This window comes from Globicephala melas, chromosome 18 (assembly GCF_963455315.2).
Source record: "Globicephala melas chromosome 18, mGloMel1.2, whole genome shotgun sequence".
Taxonomy (NCBI): Eukaryota; Metazoa; Chordata; class Mammalia; order Artiodactyla; family Delphinidae; genus Globicephala; species Globicephala melas.
The window spans coordinates 69,196,894-69,214,167 of NC_083331.1; the positions used below are offsets into that span (position 1 = coordinate 69,196,894).

A 17,274-nucleotide genomic window follows, 5' to 3' on the forward strand; every position below is an offset into this window, starting at 1 on the left:
TGGCGGTCCAGTGGTTAGGACTTGGCACTTTCACTTCCGGGGCCTGGGTTCAATCCCCGGTCTGGGAACTAAGATCCCACAAGCCATGCAGTGCGGCCAAAAAAAAAAAAAAAAAAAAAGTAGAATCTAAAGTATTCAAGCTTGGTTCAAGCTTGAATCTTAGTTGTCTTCATGGGGGAGATTCTGGGCAGCTAAGAGCTAATGCAAGGCCCTGACTTCCTAACAGGAATGTGGAGTGGATAAGTCATACGAAGGGGTGTGGAAGTCAAACTTTGCCCTTTGTATTTTGGGGGAGCTGTTTGCTGATATGAGTCTCAGGTCACAGCAGAGGCAGGATTACGTTAGGGAAGACCTAAAGGGAAAATTTGCACATGGAATCTTGGGTGACTATATGGAAGATGTCAACAGTGGCTTGACCTTGGAATAGGAGGGAGGAACAGGACTGTCTGAGATGTGTTTTAATCTTATAAACCTTTACCAGCCAGAAGAGACACACTGCCTGCTTTAAGCAGAGGGAGTCCATGGGAAGAGTATTCTTAGAGTTCTGTTCTCAAAGCAGCCTCAGCACATGGCTACCCAGGGATGGTAAATGTTCTTGATTTTCATCCCAAAAGACAGAAAGAATATCTTACCCTTCTAATAATGTTGGGATCATTGCACTTGGCCAGTTTTCCAGCAAAGAGCTGAACTCCAAAGCTTGCAAAAACAAGCATTAATGTCAGCAAAAGAATGGAGACCTGAAAGAAATGGGTGAGACAGCAAACCTCTTGGTAAAAAATTATAAACAGTAGGTTTGGTTTGAGCAGTGATTATGAACAGGACTTTTAAGATAACATCGTATGAAATTCACAGTCTTTGGATGCTACTACCTTTTAACTTCTCCCCCACAGGTCATTCAATTAGTCTAGCTGGAATGTTAAAAGAAGGAAATTAACAACAGGTTTTGAATTTTTTTTTTTTTTTTTTTGCGGTACGCGGGCCTCTCACTGTTGTGGCCTCTCCTGTTGCGGAGCACAGGCTCCGGACGCGCAGGCAGCCGCTCCACGACATGTGGGATCCTCCCGGACCGGGGCACGAACCCGTGTCCCCTGCATCGGCAGGCAGACTCTCAACCACTGCGCCACCAGGGAAGCCCGGGCTAAGGTGTTTTTGACATGACTTGGACTTTTCTGATTTTGAAATCAACACTTTGCTTTATTTTATTTAATGGAACAAAAGAAAAATGTTGAAATAATTCTCTTTCCCAAATTTTCTCAAAATGGATTCATGTGTCTGTTAGCAGAGCCTACGTAAGGGGGATAGTGGCTTTGCTTTCTTGCAAGCATGAGGGCTCAGGGCGTATCAAAGTGCCACACACAGAGGGTGTGAGATCAGAGTCTTGAGAAGCAAATCTGGTAATTGCCTTGTACTCCCTCTGCTGGATGACTGTTTTGGTCTCAGCAGAGAAAAGTGGCCAAAATACTGAACAAACGATTGATCTCTACTGGTTGAATAATCTAAACATATCCCTTAAAGATACTAAAATTACATAGAAACATCCTCTGAAGCAAGGCTCAAATAAATCATCTTCTGAATTCTATCAGGGCTCAAAGATGCATACACATTCATTGTCAGGTGCTATTCTGTTTTCCCTCAATTCCAGCTGTGGGAAAAGCCACAGTGTTATGGCTTCAGTGCAAAAAAAATATGGAATTTTATAAATTTATTTATTTTTGGCTGCATTGGGTCTTTGCTGCTGTGCATGGGCTTTCTCTAGTTGCGGCGAGCGGGGGCTACTCTTCATTGTGGTGTGCAGGCTTCTCATTGCGGTGGCTTCTCTTGTTGCGGAGCATGGGCTCTAGGCACGTGGGCTTCATTAGTTGTGGCACACAGGCTCAGTAGTTGTGGCTTGCGGGCTCTAGAGCGCAGGCTCAGTAGTTGTGGCACATGGGCTTAGTTGCTCCGTGGCATGTGGGATCTTCCTGGACCAGGGCTCGAACCCGTGTCCCCTGTGTTGGCAGGCGGATTCTTAACCACTGTGCCACCCGGGAAGTCCCCAAAATATGGAATTTTAAACAGAGCTTTAACAAAGTATTAGCAGGATACTAACACAACATTGTAAATCAACTATACTTCAATAAAATAAAAATTTTAAAAAGTATTAGCAGCTATATGCCTATAGTAACATAACAGCCTGTCTTTAAAACACCTTAGAATCAACTGCAACTATAGCTATCTTTTCACTATAGGTGTGTTTCTAGACAGCAAGATATAAAACTAGCTTAGTAAGTTAATTCATGTTTTCCATGCACAAGCAGAACTCATTAATAATAAAAAGAATCCTGTGATCACTCCTTTGTTATAAGGCAAAGATTCTTCTTTAACAGACTGTGAGCAAAGAGCCTCTTACTCATTGTTTTATCTGCAGCCCTGCTCTTAGAAGACCCTAAATCAATATTTGCCCAACTAAAAAGTATATTTTCTCCTCAATCGTATTTCTAAATGTTCATTACTGTATATTGAGGTAGGGTATACCTGTATGTTACAGTTTTGAAGAGTTGTTTTATGTTAACACTCCAAAGATCAAAGCCAAATTTTGTTCTATATGAATTTGGGAACATAGAAAATGAGATTACAAGCCTAAATGGGTTAATTCCTAATATTGTTTGTGAATTCGATGGTGTTGAAACTTCTTCTTAATTTCCAGGTGGGGCAACTAAAACCCAGAGTATAAATTAGGGTCAAGAGTTAGGAATGGAAGTGTCAGAAAATTCTCTCTCTTTGGATTCTCCTTCCACTGTACTTTCCAGAAGGCTTCCCTTTAATTTACTAAAAATATTTGTTGAATTAAATATACCAATAAGCCAGAAGCATCCATGGGTAAAGTCTTTGAATCTGTGTTGTGTTTTGCTAGTACCTTTACAATCTTCTGGCAATAAACAAAATGGTACACTTAACCTTGACAAGCGAGACTCACTTTATCCCCTCATTTGCTACATTAAGAGAGCTGTACTCCGTGAACCAGGAGTAAAGGGTGACTGTAACGTACCAGAAAAATTTCCTTGAAGCCGCTGAAAAGTTCCCGAACGACTTTCCTCATCTGAGGCACCAGCTTGAATATCCGCAGAGGTCGCAGGCAGCGGAGAACAAGTAGGAGCTGAGCTCCCGACTCCGCAGGCACGTTTTGAGGCATCCAACAAAGAAATATCAAGCTCACCTAGAGGGAAAAAATAATCTCTAGAATTTATGCAATTTATCCTCTACTATCTACATTTTCTGTGAGCCAGCTGGCCACAAGTTTCCTTTAGCAGAGACTCCACGTGTTATGTGGGGCAAGCATTCGCTGGGTGTACATGCAACTCATCTCTACGGACTTGATCCAGACCTGTGAGCAGCCCCAAAGGAAGTCATCAGGTGTTTGCAGGGGGTGTGAAATGGGGGTGCCCACACCGTGGGTGTGGGTACTCCAGTGCCTCCTGCCCCTTCTTTTAACATATATACTGGAGGCTCCGCAGAAGTCAGCAGGATTGAAATTCCTTTGATCAAGGATACTAAACCTCACACTGGACTGAATACTCACTATTTTGTTAATGATCTAAACATGCTACATGTTAATGGTCACATTTCTCCTTGTTGTGTTGGAAAAGACACTGATTTTATGCCTTCTTGGACATACAGAAAGAAATTTCTTTGAGTCCCTTCCTATGGTTTCCCCGTTTAAATAGATAGTTGAATGGTTGCCTTCTCTGGCCTGGTATTTTGTGTGTTGGAATTGGCATACTCTCTCTAGTTTGCTTTTAGTGATAAGCGGCTCATTGATCACTTATATAGTTTTTTTGTTTTGTTTCGTTTGTTTTTAGTATAGGTGCCACAAGAATTGTGGTGTGCAAACTAGATTTGCTACCTTAGACCTCATTAATGTATGTCTTATGCATACAGGAATGTGGTTGATGTATTTGAACCATATCCACAAATATTTTTAATGCTTTTTATTTAGATTTTACATGCATGCCCTTTACTTGCCTATACTAAACTACTGCTCTACTTAGGAACTCAGTTAATGGCACCTAAACCTCTGTGACTCACGTATCTCACTCTTGTACCAAGAAATGCAGGAGATTTTACAAAACCATTATATTTTATATTCAGGAAATAACCGAAGACTTACAAGATATATAAATATGTCCATGACTCCACCAAAGTCCCTGATGACAGCAGTTGGAGTGAAAAATAAGCCATCTGCCATAATCTTCAGATTAAGCTCAATGCTCATGAATATCACAAACACATACTCGGCGATCTGAAATGGGCAGAAGGCAGGTTGGTCACAATGAATGCAAAAATTGCAGGTCAGCGTTTCTCCACTTAGCTGTGAGTTGAGATTCGGCAGAGTACCTGCAAAGTGGGTGCGTGCATGACTCTCCGGAAGGGGGATTCGAACATCATGGATATGCAGGAGCAAATGGTTACGATAATCATGACCCAGTCCAGGTAAGTCACCAATCCCAGCAAATCACTGCCAAAGACCAGACAAAACTGAGAAACGCAAACACTCTAGGAAAGGTTGCTGAAAGTCAGAGACAATGCATCTGTGATTCTATAAACGTGACTGGCATTGTTTAAATGAATCGCCAATCGTCTATTTCACAGCACAATATAACAAGAAAATAAAGGGAATTTTTATATTTTTATGCGGCATAAAATAGTACATGCAAACTTCAAATGTGCATGGAAACAGAGTTTGTAATGCTTACTAAAGTTGATGGTACTTTGTATTTTTCACAGCTCCCGTGACCGGATCTGTTTTAGATCTGTAAGAGAGAACAAACATATAAACTCTGTGACACAGTATGCGTGTTATAACTCGGCAGCATGGTACGTATAAACATCTCATCTACCTAAAATTTCTCTCACATCCTCTACAAAATGTCTGTTATGATATATGTTAACTGTATGTGACTTTGGAAGGCAGAGAACATTAGATCAAAGAAAAATCAGAAGAGTTTGCAATTGATGCTTAGGAAAGCAAAGTTTACATTTTTCAAAATGCCTGATTTCAGAATTCATGACGCCATTCAACAATTTCTGACACAGATATTACAAAATTAAATTTTGACTTCCATTTAAAAACATTCAAAGTCTTTGCCTTAGCAGTTTGGCGCTTTTCCTCATAATTATTTAATTAAATATCCATAAATTAAATAGAATTCTTTGCTCTGTATTTAATTATGATCGTGTGGAGTAATTTATATAGAATTTCTTGGGGTGGGGATTTATAACTTTTACTTTCAGGAAGCCCATGACCAGTCTTCAAGAATTAACAATTAGATGTAAACATGGAGACAGCCAATGGGATAATTTCAGATGAAAAACCCAATTTGGGAACTGATCAAATCAACTCTACACTGCCAGCTTCTTCCTATTGATGCTTTGTGAAAACTCAGGGTTTTAAATCACTATCACTCAGGTGCTTTAAACTGCGAAGGTCTTTCTAGAATAGCAGAAAGAACAGTAGACTGGCAGTCAGAGAGGGCCCTAGCTGGCATCCTTGAGCAAAGCCCTTACCCTCGGCTGACCTAAATGCCCTCCTCTGTTGGAGAAGAGGGAACACAAATGACCCCAAATGGCTCCTGAGGTCTCCTCCAGCCCTGAGGGGTTAGGAGAATGTATTAGTTTCCTAGGGCTGCTGTAACAAAGGACTGCAGGCTGAGGGGCTTAAATAACAGAAACTTATTTTCTCCCAGTTCTGGAGGTGGACGTCTGAGTTGAAGGTGGCAGTAGGGTTGGCACCTCCTGAGGCTGTGAGGGAAGGATCTGCTCCAGGCCTCTCTCCTTGGTTTGTAGACGGCCGTCTTCACATTGTCCCTCCTTATAGCAGTCTGTGTCCAAGTTTCCTCATCTTACAAGGACACCAGTCATATAGGATTAGGGTGCACCTGAATGACCTCATTTTAATTTAATTACCTCTTTAAAGTCCTTATCTCCAAGTAAGGTCACATTCTAAGGGGCTGGGATTAGGGCTTCAACATCTGAATTTCTCTGGACGAGGGGGGCACAATTCAGCCCATAACATACAGTAATGCTCATACATGTGCTACTAATGATGGTATCAGGGAAGGTACAACTACCGAATGGAACGTTTTCACACTTTCTCCAGACCCGTAACGTCTTCTGGGTATTTACTCAGAGTTGTGCGTGACAAGAATCCCACCTCCTCCACTGGTTGCCTGCTAAACGTGGCTTGGCTTGTCCCAAATGCAGCATCCCCTGGGCTGGTCACCTTGACACCCTCTCGCACATTTCTTCCACGTGGGGAGGGACAGGGACACTGCCCAGTGGGTCTTCTTCTCATAGGAGTTGGTAATAGAAGCACTAGTCGACTTGATTTCTATTTTGCACTATTCTAGAATTATGGTATTTTGACCACAAAGAAACAGCGAGTCTAAAAGAAGATGTGGGCAGTGACCTCAGCTCTGTCATTCCGTCTCCCCTTGGTTAACTGTCTCCAAAATAAAATATGGAGTTAACAACTCTGCTCTAAACATCTTGGGCGCCTGTGGAACTGAACAAATAAGAATGGCTGTGAAGTGCTTCATAAACGTGTGTTTTCTATAAATGTTACCTACTTGCAACCTTTGTTTGTTTCCCCCCTGGTCGGCGGCTCAGCCACGAGAAGCAGCATGGTCATTTAGCCCACGGTTTATGTGGTGACCCCATCAGGACGACACGATCCTCCTTCCTCGGGTGACAACTCCCCCTGCTGTTTGCATGACTCAGGGCCAAACCCCTGGCTGCAGTGGAGTCACTTACGCGTTGAATCGAGCTCGGACCACCACTCGGCAGAAGTTTCTGAACCTGTGCTCCCGACCCACGATGAACAGGGGCTTATCGAAGTACGGGTGGTTCTCCCTCAGCTCCTCTTCCTGCACTTTCCTGGACCAGGAAAATCGTGCGAGAGTTAGGCTACGGGCACGTCTGCCTTCCCCAGACGAGAGCCTCAAAACACTACCCTGCCCGTACCTTTTCATTTCTGCTTGCTCCTTTTTCTCCTGGATCATCTTTATTTCACTGTCTTCTCTTTGTGCATTTCTATATCTCACTGTATTGGAATGCTAGAAGTAAAATGAAAGGAGACACATCAACGTGGGAGATTTTTCTGACAGTCCTCCTCCAAGATGACCATTAAAAAAAAGGAGATAAATACTTTCTAAATATTTGAATGGCCACAGTCATCTTAGCAAGGATATTTTTTTTTCCTCAAAAGCGTATTTTTTTTTCCAGTGAAAACATTTATTGAGAACCTGTTATGTGCTATGCACTGTTGTAGTGCTGTGGATACGGCAAAAGGGGAAAAAGTGACAAAATCCCTGCTCTTGTGTGGCTAATGTTCTCATCAGGGGAGACAGATTAAAAATGAAATCAAAATAAATAAGAAGGTTAGAAGAGGTTTAGTGCTCTGGTTAAAAACAGAGGGGGATAGGGCAGCGGTCCTCAAACTTTTTGGCACCAGGGACCGGTTTTGTGGAAGACAATTTTTCCACAGACCCAGGGGATGCTTCAGGCAGTAATGCAAGCGATGGGGAGAGATGGGGAGCCATGGGGAGCGGCAGATGAAGCTTTGCTCACTAGCCCGCCGCTCACCTCTTGCTGTGCGACAGGCTGAGGACGGGTGTTGCGGACCCCTGGGACACAGGACAGAGAGCACAAAGTCATAGCAGGTCTCATTAAGGAGCTGTTCTTTGAGCAAAAACTAGGAGGATGCAGGTCACTGGACATCTGGAGAAATGTGTGCTTCTGGGGAGGGGTGGGTCTGTGTGTTCACAGGTTGAACACCCAGGACGCAGGGTGGGTGGAGGACAGGACAGAGAATAGGAAGAGCTGAGGCCAGCAGGATAGCGGAAGGTGGATCATTAGGATCTTGACTCTGGTTTTTACTCCATAGAACAGGAGTCCCCAACCCCCAGGCCACAGAACTGGTACCAGTCCGGGGCCTGTTAGGAACCAGGCTGCACAGCAGGAGGTGAGCGACGGGCAAGCGAGCGAAGTTTCATCTGCCGCTCCCCATCCCTCCCCATGGCTCCCCATCCCTCCCCGTGGCTCCCCATCCCTCCCCGTGGCTCCCCATCCCTCCCCGTGGCTCCCCATCCCTCCCCATCCCTCCCCATGGCTCCCCATCCCTCCCCATCCTTCACCATGGCTCCCCATCCCTCCCCATGGCTCCCCATCCCTCCCCATGGCTCCCCATCGCCTGCATCACTGCCTGAAGCATCCCCCACCACACCCCACACCACCACCCCCCCGTCCGTGGAAAAACTGTCTTCCATGAAACCCGTCCCTGGTGCCAAAAAGGTTGGCTGCCGTAGAAGATGGAGAACCATTGTTCAACTAACTGGATTGATTTTATAGAAAAGCATTCCTTGGATGTAATGATCTGTATCTTCTATCATTTGGAATAAGTGACAAAGATAAACTCCCTATTTTATTTTTTGTTTGTTTATTTTTTTGCGGTACGCTGGCCTCTCAGTGCTGTGGCTTCTCCCCTTGCGGAGCACAGGCTCCGGATGCGCAGGCTCAGCGGCCATGGCTCACGGGCCCAGCCGCTCCACGGCATGTGGGATCCTCCCGGACCAGGGCACGAACCCGTGTCCCCCGCATCGGCAGGCAGACTCCCAACCACTGCGCCACCAGGGAAGCCCTAAAGCTCCCTATTTTAAATGGCTTCTATTCTGGAGGAAAAGACACTAGGAGAGATCTCTTATGAAATAAGCAGAACCTCGTGACCTTTTGCTATGGAGAAGACGAAGTATGGATTTTCGTTATATGTCTATGTAGAAAATACAATAAAAAGTCTTTAAAGAAGAATTAAGCCTCTGGAATGGAGACTATTCAAATTGGGCCTTTTGTTGTGTGTTTTTAAACACACATTTTCAAAGCCATTTTCTAATTTGATGCTTAAGTAGACCATACATTTCTGTGGAATCTCACTGAAGGAAAGCGCTTTGAACTAGTGATTTTTCTTTGTAGTACAGAGCAAACCTGCCACAGCAATGAAGAGATGATGGAAACGAAATCATACCCAGAAAGGGTTGTACTGACAGTATTTGTCTGCTTGCTTACTGTTCGTATCTTTCACTAGAAGGTAAGCTCCTACAGGGCAGGAATTCTGTCTTGTTTCCCTGCTACTTTTCATCCCTTAGAACAGGACCTGGCACATCATAAGTAGTTGATAAATATTTTACTGTGTCAGTTAATGAATAGATGAATGACCTAGAGTTGAAAAGCAAAGAAATTCTTGGGAAATCTTGTGCAGTCTTTGACAGAAAAATTCCTCTAGAAATAAAATTTTATTTCCTAGTATGTTAACTCTGAAATGATAGACACTGGATCTGTATTTGGAAATTAGTAAATATTTAGAGTTACGGATGTGATTCATTGCCATAAAATGCTTTAAATGTCTTTAATTTCAGTCAAATGCGTCTGATATTTCACTTTTGTGTTACTATCTAAACGAAGACATGTGCTTTGCAGGATGTCCAGATCTTTCTACGGTTTATGGTCGCTTTTCCGTATTTCAACCATTTAAATACGTTTTCACAATCACACTTCCAAAATCCAAAGCATTGCTTAGAACTTACATCTTGAGTCAGAGTTTCAAGAGACTTCCCCCTGCTGATCCTCTGGCTGTTTGATCCGTGTCTTAGTGACCTAAAACAATCACAACCAACTGATCAATACATCTCGAGACCAAATTTGGACTTTTAAGCAATGACCATCATAAAAATGAAATAAAATAACTCCTGACAGCATCACAAATGCTTAATATTTCTTTTTATAGCAAAAGTTATAGTCTATCCACCTGCCTTTGATCTCATCTAACAAAATTCAGAATTTTTCCTTCTGATCTTAAAAGTGAGAATTTGGCTATCATCACCAAGGGAAGGGTTTTTGAAAGATGTTTTGATGCTTTGAATCTCATTGTGAGTTTTATTACTGTTGCCATTAGCAAACAGAACTCAGCTCTTCACCCGGGCCTGCCTCCTGACCAGGGGTCGGTGGTGCTTCCTGTAAAGCTCCTTTCCTTCGTTTCCCTGCAGCCTTGTCTTCCGGTGTATTTACCTGCGCTCTTGGCGGATATGGTGCTGCACGCTGAGAATTGACCTTTCCTTCGCTGGCTGCCCCTCAAATGATCCGCTCAGCATGCGCTGTCGAGTGCAAGCTCTAGAAAAAAAAGGAGCCGCAGATAAATGCCTGATTTGTACACTTGGGATGAATAATGCATAACTGCTCATTATTCTTCTTATTCTTAAGGAAACACCAATGATAAGACAAAGTACAGCAAATGACACATTGCCAATAATGTAAATGAGCTTCAGGTTCTGTGTCAAGAACACTTTCAAAACAGAACGATCATAGCCACGAAAAGGTGCTGGAAAATAAATAGAAAACAATCCCCTCCCCATGTGTCCCCATTCCATCCCCACCTCAAACAGAAGAGCCTCTACCAGGACTCTGTAAGCCGAAGGGCCAGCCTAACCACAGGTACCCATGATGCTGGTTTTCAATTTAGACAGGGAGGTTTCTAATAAAAGCCCTTAGGGAAGGATTTGTCCACCTAGGCTCCCGGGCTGATGGAATATATGTTCCAAGGAGATTCTGCAGAACGCTAGGAAAGGGTAAAGTTAGAAGCAAAAAACTAATAGAAAAGACAAGTAATTAAAGCTGGAATGAATACCTAGAGAAACGTCAGCTGAAAGCCTGTGGCTTACAGGTAACCAGTTGCCACTTTCTTTGTAGTCACAAAGCTCTGAAGACTTTTTAAAACATGTTCGCTTTAAATGGTAACCAGGCTTGTGTTAATTTCAGATTTGCTAATGAGTGAAGACAATTGGGTGACTCAACACCTGTGGTGCGAATGATTTGGAGAGAAAACATTTCTTCTCCAGGAAGCTCTCTCCAACTGGAAATGACAGGAATTCCCTTGATGTAGTAGGCAAATGGAAAGAAAAGAAATCCATGGTTAAGAGACCTGTGTTCCAAGGCAACACTGTCACGAACCAGTTGAGGGATCTTTGGGCTCAGTTTCATTCTCCATAAAGCGAGGAAAAGGCCTTGATCTTGAAGAAAACTCATAGACCTAAAATGCAATGATTTTGTGATATGCAAATTTTATGACACCATATGTGTTCAAACTGGAACCCATGTACTTCTGTCACTGCATTCGTAACACTTTCGTATTTATGGCTCCTAAATTGCATTTCTAGATTGGCTTTGAGTTATATTATTACTGTCTGTCTCAGAGTTAAGATCTTCGAGAAAAAGATCTATGTCTGTTCAGCATACTTAAAACAGCATCTCTTATGATATCATGTGTATTTTCAAGTACTTAAAAATGGTTTTGATGCCAGTGAAGATAATTACGAGGAATACCTATGAGAAATCATACACATGCAACAAATGTAAATGCATGACAGGAAATAATGTCCCCAAATCACTCTTCTTAGTTTAATGAGCAACATGGAACATTTTGAGATAAAATCCAAGTCAAAATTTTATTGAACAACAAGGGTTTATGGCAGTGATATATAGAGACTGTGCTATTTCCAGGACTGCAATGGGGTCGAAGAGGAAGATGCATTTGTAAGTTCAGCTGAGTTGACAAAGGTATAGGATGATCTCATATTATGTACATTATGAATTATTTTTTGGACAAAGGTCTGAAAATCATGAAGGCATTCTGAAAAAAATCTATTTGGAGAACAATGTTATTCCGGCATAGATATACAGAGCCTTGCTATTTGTGTAAACAGTCAAGACTTAACCTTCAATTTTATATATAGTAGTTTGTATCTTCTAATCCCAAACTCCTAATTTATCCCTGTATAGCAGGTACAAAATACTATATATAAAATAGATAAACAACAAGGTCCTACTGTATAGCACAGGGCACTATATTCATTATCTTGTAATAAACTATTGTATAATGGAAAAGAATCTGAAGAAGATTCAGATATATATGTATATATGTAATATGAATCACTTTGCTGTACACCAGAAACTAACACATTTTGAATCAACTGTACTTCAATATTTTAAAAAAGACTTGAATTTTAACCACTTAGTAACTTTTACTTTTTGTCACAAGACTCTTCCCTAAAAGTACATACGACCTATAGGTCTTAAATACAAAACACATACAACTTGATTATAAAATACCCATTTGAGTTGGGCATCCCTGCTATGCTTGAAGTATATAGAATGTAACTGGTTTTAAGCTGCCTGTGATTAAAAAAAAAAAACTGCTGGTGTCTGCCCGAAAGCCCAGTCTGAGGATGCCTGGGCATCCTTGCTGGAGAAGAGTCAGGACCACACCTGAGACGCCCTCCTCTGACTGAACAAGACAAGCAGGTCTCCATGGAGACAAACTCATATTGGAAGTCCCCCTACCCCCACCCTATGACACCACCTCTTCCATCTCCTCCACCAATAGCGTGGCTGAAGTTGGGGTGAGAAAGCAACCCCTCTTTTCCTCTTTGCTTCAAGATCAGCTCCCTCTTTTCTGTTGGGTCTAGAGAATTCAGAAAATAATACTCAAATGGGCTGGAGTTTCAGCCATACACGTGACATGAATGTCTGCAGTCCATTGGTGAGCCTTCAGGTTCCCTGTGATTCGCACTCATCTGGGGTGGGGTTGATGGGGGCTGGCTTTTTAGTTCTATCCTACAATCAGAAAACCCGTGCTTAATCAGACTAAGACATCCACTTAAATGTAACATATAGAACCATTTGCCTTACTATCCTTTTCCTACCACTTCCTTCTACGTTATAAGCGCTGTTTGCTGGAACAATTTCAAACTAGATACTGATGGGAAAAAAAGAAGAAAATGTTCACTAACTCTGGGCCAGTTGAAATACTAACAGGTGACTTCAGAGCATCAGCCTCGGTGGTTCTCGCTTCCTGGGTGGGAGGCCCCTGCCAGAATCTTCTTGTTCTCTGAGCAGAGGCTGCCGACTCACCTCCTCCTTTCCTGCGGTAACAAGGTGCCCTGTGATCTGAGCAGGGTGAACTCAGGCAGGTGGGTGTTAACGGTCCCCTTTGGAGCCTCAGGCTCAATGTGACTCTCTGACCCCCTGTGCCAGACCCACATCCCAGCACCTCACCCCCAGATCTGGTACCAAAACCAAGGCCAACAGTTTCTGTCTTCATTTAGCAGTCAGTCCCCTTGCCCAGTCTCTCCTCAGACCAAATGCTCTGACATCTCGTTCTTTCCTTCGAGGATGTCCAGTGTCTTTCAAACTAGGAAACTCTAAAGGTAAATGCTAGGGTTTCTTTGCTGAAAACTGAGGGTCATATTCATAGCAAATTGGGCAAAGGCAATCTTTTTTTGAGGGGGGCACATGAAAGGCAGTTCATGAAAGGCTCTTAAAGGTTTACGCTTCCCCCCTTTTAAGTATGGTGGTAGAATCTTACTAAAATTAAAAGGCAAAATTTTCTTCTAGGCAAGGTACCCATTATAGTTAATAACTAGCTATTTGTCCATAATAATCACCCTCCCCTCAAAAAAACAGCTAATGGTACAGAAAAAACTTTTCTACAGATACATAAATCCATCTGAAAGAAAACATATGGGGGCTTCCCTGGTGGTGCAGTGGTTGGGAGTCCACCTGCCGATGCAGGGTACACGGGTTCGTGCCCCAGTCTGGGAGGATCCTACATGTTGTGGAGCGGCTGGGCTCGTGAGCCATGGCCGCTGAGCCTGCGCGTCCGGAGCCTGTGCTCTGCAACAGGAGAGACCACAACAGTGAGAGGCCCGCGTACCGCCAAAAAAAAAAAAAAAAAAAGGAAAAATCTAATTATATTATACAAGGAGGCTAGTTGTCAAAAACGAGTTCCCTATGGATGAAGGAAGAAACTCAGATAAAAGGAGATGGATCTGGGGTAGGAGGGGCCTGGCGGGGGCAAGGGTGTGGGAAAGCAGGTGCACTGTACTTCCACCCTGAGGACACCTGGGCTTTGAAGCAGGTGTAGGAAGGATGCAATGTTAGGTTTCTGCATAGATAAAACAGCCTCATACATAAGCCATTGTCACATTCTCTGATAAATGTAAAATATTTTGTTATTTAAGAAAATAATAAATTTGGGAGAAAAGTCACTTCAATCTGGCACAATCAGATGCTACTAAGACGCTACATATTCCCGAATGCAATGTGCCAAGGTTCCCATGCAAGTATGGTAAAAGCTTTCTTTATTGTTTTTAAAAGGAAATACACTTTCATTATACATACAAGCATCAACTGTAACCCATACTAGGAAGTACCACATCACGTTTTGACGTGCGTCATATAATTACAAACTTTGATATAAATGGGTTCTGATAAGTAACATCAAGTGAGAAATAAATATTTCACCGATGTGAAAGCGCAGGATTATGTCTGATGTTCCGTGTTCCTGCAGCATGTTATTGACTGAGCTTGTTTAATGCTTGTGGCATTTGGCCATCCTTAGTTACCTCCCTTATTAGACTGTACATTTCTCAGGGACCATTTCATCACTCAAACCCATATTCCTAGAAGCGCAGTTCCCGGCACGCGAATGGGCTGACGGATGGACAGGACGGATACGTGAAGGGGGAGATGGGGGTGTACAGAGAGTGAAGTGAGGGGAGCATGGGGGCAGGATTTAGAACTCGCTAGTCTCAGGTTCAAAGTAGCAAAGCCGCAGAGGTTTGCAGGTCTCCACCCAGCAGCACAGAAGCGAACAGAAAGTTCTGCCTCTGTCTGGAGGCCAAACGGAGAAGATGATTTGAGAAAACACATGGTTTGGAACCACGCACTTCTGACCTCAGCTTTTCCCATCTGTGGGACCTCAGGCAAGTGACATGCCTTCTCCGAGCCTCCATGCCCCACGTGTAAGATGTGGTGACAATGATACCTTTGCTACTGACTTCATAGGGAGTGGGAGGAATCAAGTAGGATTATGAATGTGCAAGCGCTTTGGAAACATAAATGCTCGATTTGAACTTTAGTTGCTATTATTGACTTTCTTTTCTTGTCCTATGTCACGGTTGATGTTAAAACATTCCATAGACGGTGGAGGACAGAAGAGCAAGTTGGACACAGGTCTGTGTTGGAAAGGAAGTCTTCTCTGTTCTGACCGATCAGCAGTGATGTACACTCTGGACCAGAGCCACAGCCTCTTAAGCGGTCTCCACAAACGTATTATTATCCCAAGCAAAGTGACTTCTGAAGTGACCATCCATGGTGTGATTGCGGCAGGTGATCCTCAGATGGCCCCCGATGACCCCACCTCCTGGTTTCCATGCCCATGTGCAGCCCCTTAGTGTGGGCGGGACTTGGAGACTTGCTTTAAACAAACATAAGGCAGAAGAGATGGAAGAGGTCACCAGACACTGTGCTTTCATCTTCCGCAGTCTCTGGCTTGCTCTGGGGACGAAGGCTGCCTTGTTGGGAGCTGTGCTATGGAGGGACCCCCTTCCTAAAGGGGTGAGGCTGCCCTCCCGTGAACAGCCCTTGAGGAAGTGAAGCATTCATCCGACAGCCCAGGAGGCGCACCAGCTCATCCGTAACCGTGCAAGCGAGCTGGGCAGGGCGTTCCGCCCATTCCCGTCAAAATGCCTGCAGCTTTGTGAAAGACCCAGAGCCAGAGACCCCACTAAGCCAGGCCCAGCTTCCTGGCTTAAACTGTGAGGTTATCCACATGCTGTGTAAATCACTGCGTTGTGGAGTATTTGCAACATAACAACAGATAACGAATACAGCTACCAACACTGCCTTAAAATCTTCAACATCCTACTGCTCTTCAGAGAAAGATGAAGACCAAAAGCTCAGCTTGACTTGCAAAGTCCTGTAGGGTCTGCTTCCAACCTGCCCTTCCAGCTTCACCCCCACATCGCTGTCACTGGTCCTGCAGTTCCTCACCCATGCCGCGCTCCAAACAGCTCCAAGACACTCTGCTTGGTCACTGATTACTTCACCTTGTACACAGTAGGCGCTCAAGAAACATCTGTTCCACGAAGGAACCTTGACATCTTCTGCGAAGATCAAGTGTCTTCATTTCTTTTTTGATCCCTTCACGCTCAGGAAGCACGGAAATAATCACAAAGCAGAAACATGCCTTTGAAATAGGCTTTCGTGTCTGAAATATGCTTTCGAAGGGGGAAGTTAAATAATCTTAATTTGATCTCAAGTTAGAATACTACACCACTCAAGAAGCGGGCTGCACACCTATAACAGATGAGACCCTGAAACGGTAACAAAAAACCAGACATTGCTTCTTGCAAGTAGGAAGTTTATAAATCTTTAGCTATATTCTATGAGAGAGCTATTAAGGGAGACTTGCAAGCCAGCATGAAGCTGAGCTGAAATCAATTTCTTCAACAGGAGATTGGATCTGTCACTGGGAACAGGGTCACTGTGCATCTTGTCTGACAGGAATCTACTGCCAAGCTGAAATAGTACATATTTAATAGTTATACAACTATTAAATAGTTATTTACTATTTCAGTAAATAACTGAGGAATTTGGCACTTTTCATACTGCACCAGTAAGAAATGAGATGCACACATGGTTAAGGCTACTCAGGAACAGACCTAGTCAGAAGGAAAATTACTCGAATGTTCAATTAAGTTCTATTTTGCCACTTTAAATTTTTCATGAGGATTTAGATGCCTTTTGGTCTCACATAAGGATCAAAGAAATATGTTTTCAGGAAGAAAGTGTTTATTTCTTTGCTGCCTAGAGAAAAAGCAAAGCTCAGGTATCGAAGACACACTCTGTGATCTTCAGGGAAGGTCTCGCTCGTCTTAGGGGAAAGACCCTAAGAGTCGTGGCATGAAGGTCTTCAATATCTTCTCTTTATCTCTTCATAATGGCCAGTCCTGGAAGGCCGGTTTCTTAGAAACTCCATCTAGCGGTTTAAAATTAAACAAACTTGGTCGGCCTTCTTGGCTTCTGGAACCGGGAGACACAAGGCTTCAAGTGTCTGGTGAAAAATAATGAAGTCTTTTGTCTTGTCTGAGTGAGGAAATTCTCCATTATGCAGGCATATGTAATCCCTTTATCCCTGCTCCCTGGAGGAGAATTACAGTGGGGCATTTTCCTTTTCCCAGTTGGGGTTAATGTGATGCCCTCTCTACCTTTGAAAGTAAAACAAGCCTAGGACCCCTGAGGATGATTCAAATGTGGGAATATTCTTCAGCAAACACACATTCCCAGTTGCAAAAATATTACCCCTGGTTTCTTGCCAAGGCTTTGAAAAAAACATATGAAAGATTGACT

General features: G+C 43.3%; 1 protein-coding gene across 3 annotated transcripts in view; it reads right to left on the minus strand.

The window, feature by feature from the left end:
* Positions 1 to 17,274, minus strand: part of NALCN (sodium leak channel, non-selective) — a 292,588-nt gene that overhangs the window by 39,091 nt on the left and 236,223 nt on the right. For all 3 annotated transcript variants that reach the window (XM_060287757.1, XM_060287756.1, XM_060287759.2), the window contains 9 exons: positions 10,096 to 10,197; positions 9,615 to 9,684; positions 7,000 to 7,091; positions 6,790 to 6,912; positions 4,734 to 4,790; positions 4,375 to 4,495; positions 4,148 to 4,279; positions 3,029 to 3,196; positions 633 to 737 (listed from right to left, as the gene is read on the minus strand). In XM_060287757.1, the coding sequence (XP_060143740.1) occupies positions 633 to 737; positions 3,029 to 3,196; positions 4,148 to 4,279; positions 4,375 to 4,495; positions 4,734 to 4,790; positions 6,790 to 6,912; positions 7,000 to 7,091; positions 9,615 to 9,684; positions 10,096 to 10,197 (970 nt within the window). The remainder of the gene's footprint in view (positions 1 to 632; positions 738 to 3,028; positions 3,197 to 4,147; positions 4,280 to 4,374; positions 4,496 to 4,733; positions 4,791 to 6,789; positions 6,913 to 6,999; positions 7,092 to 9,614; positions 9,685 to 10,095; positions 10,198 to 17,274) is intronic.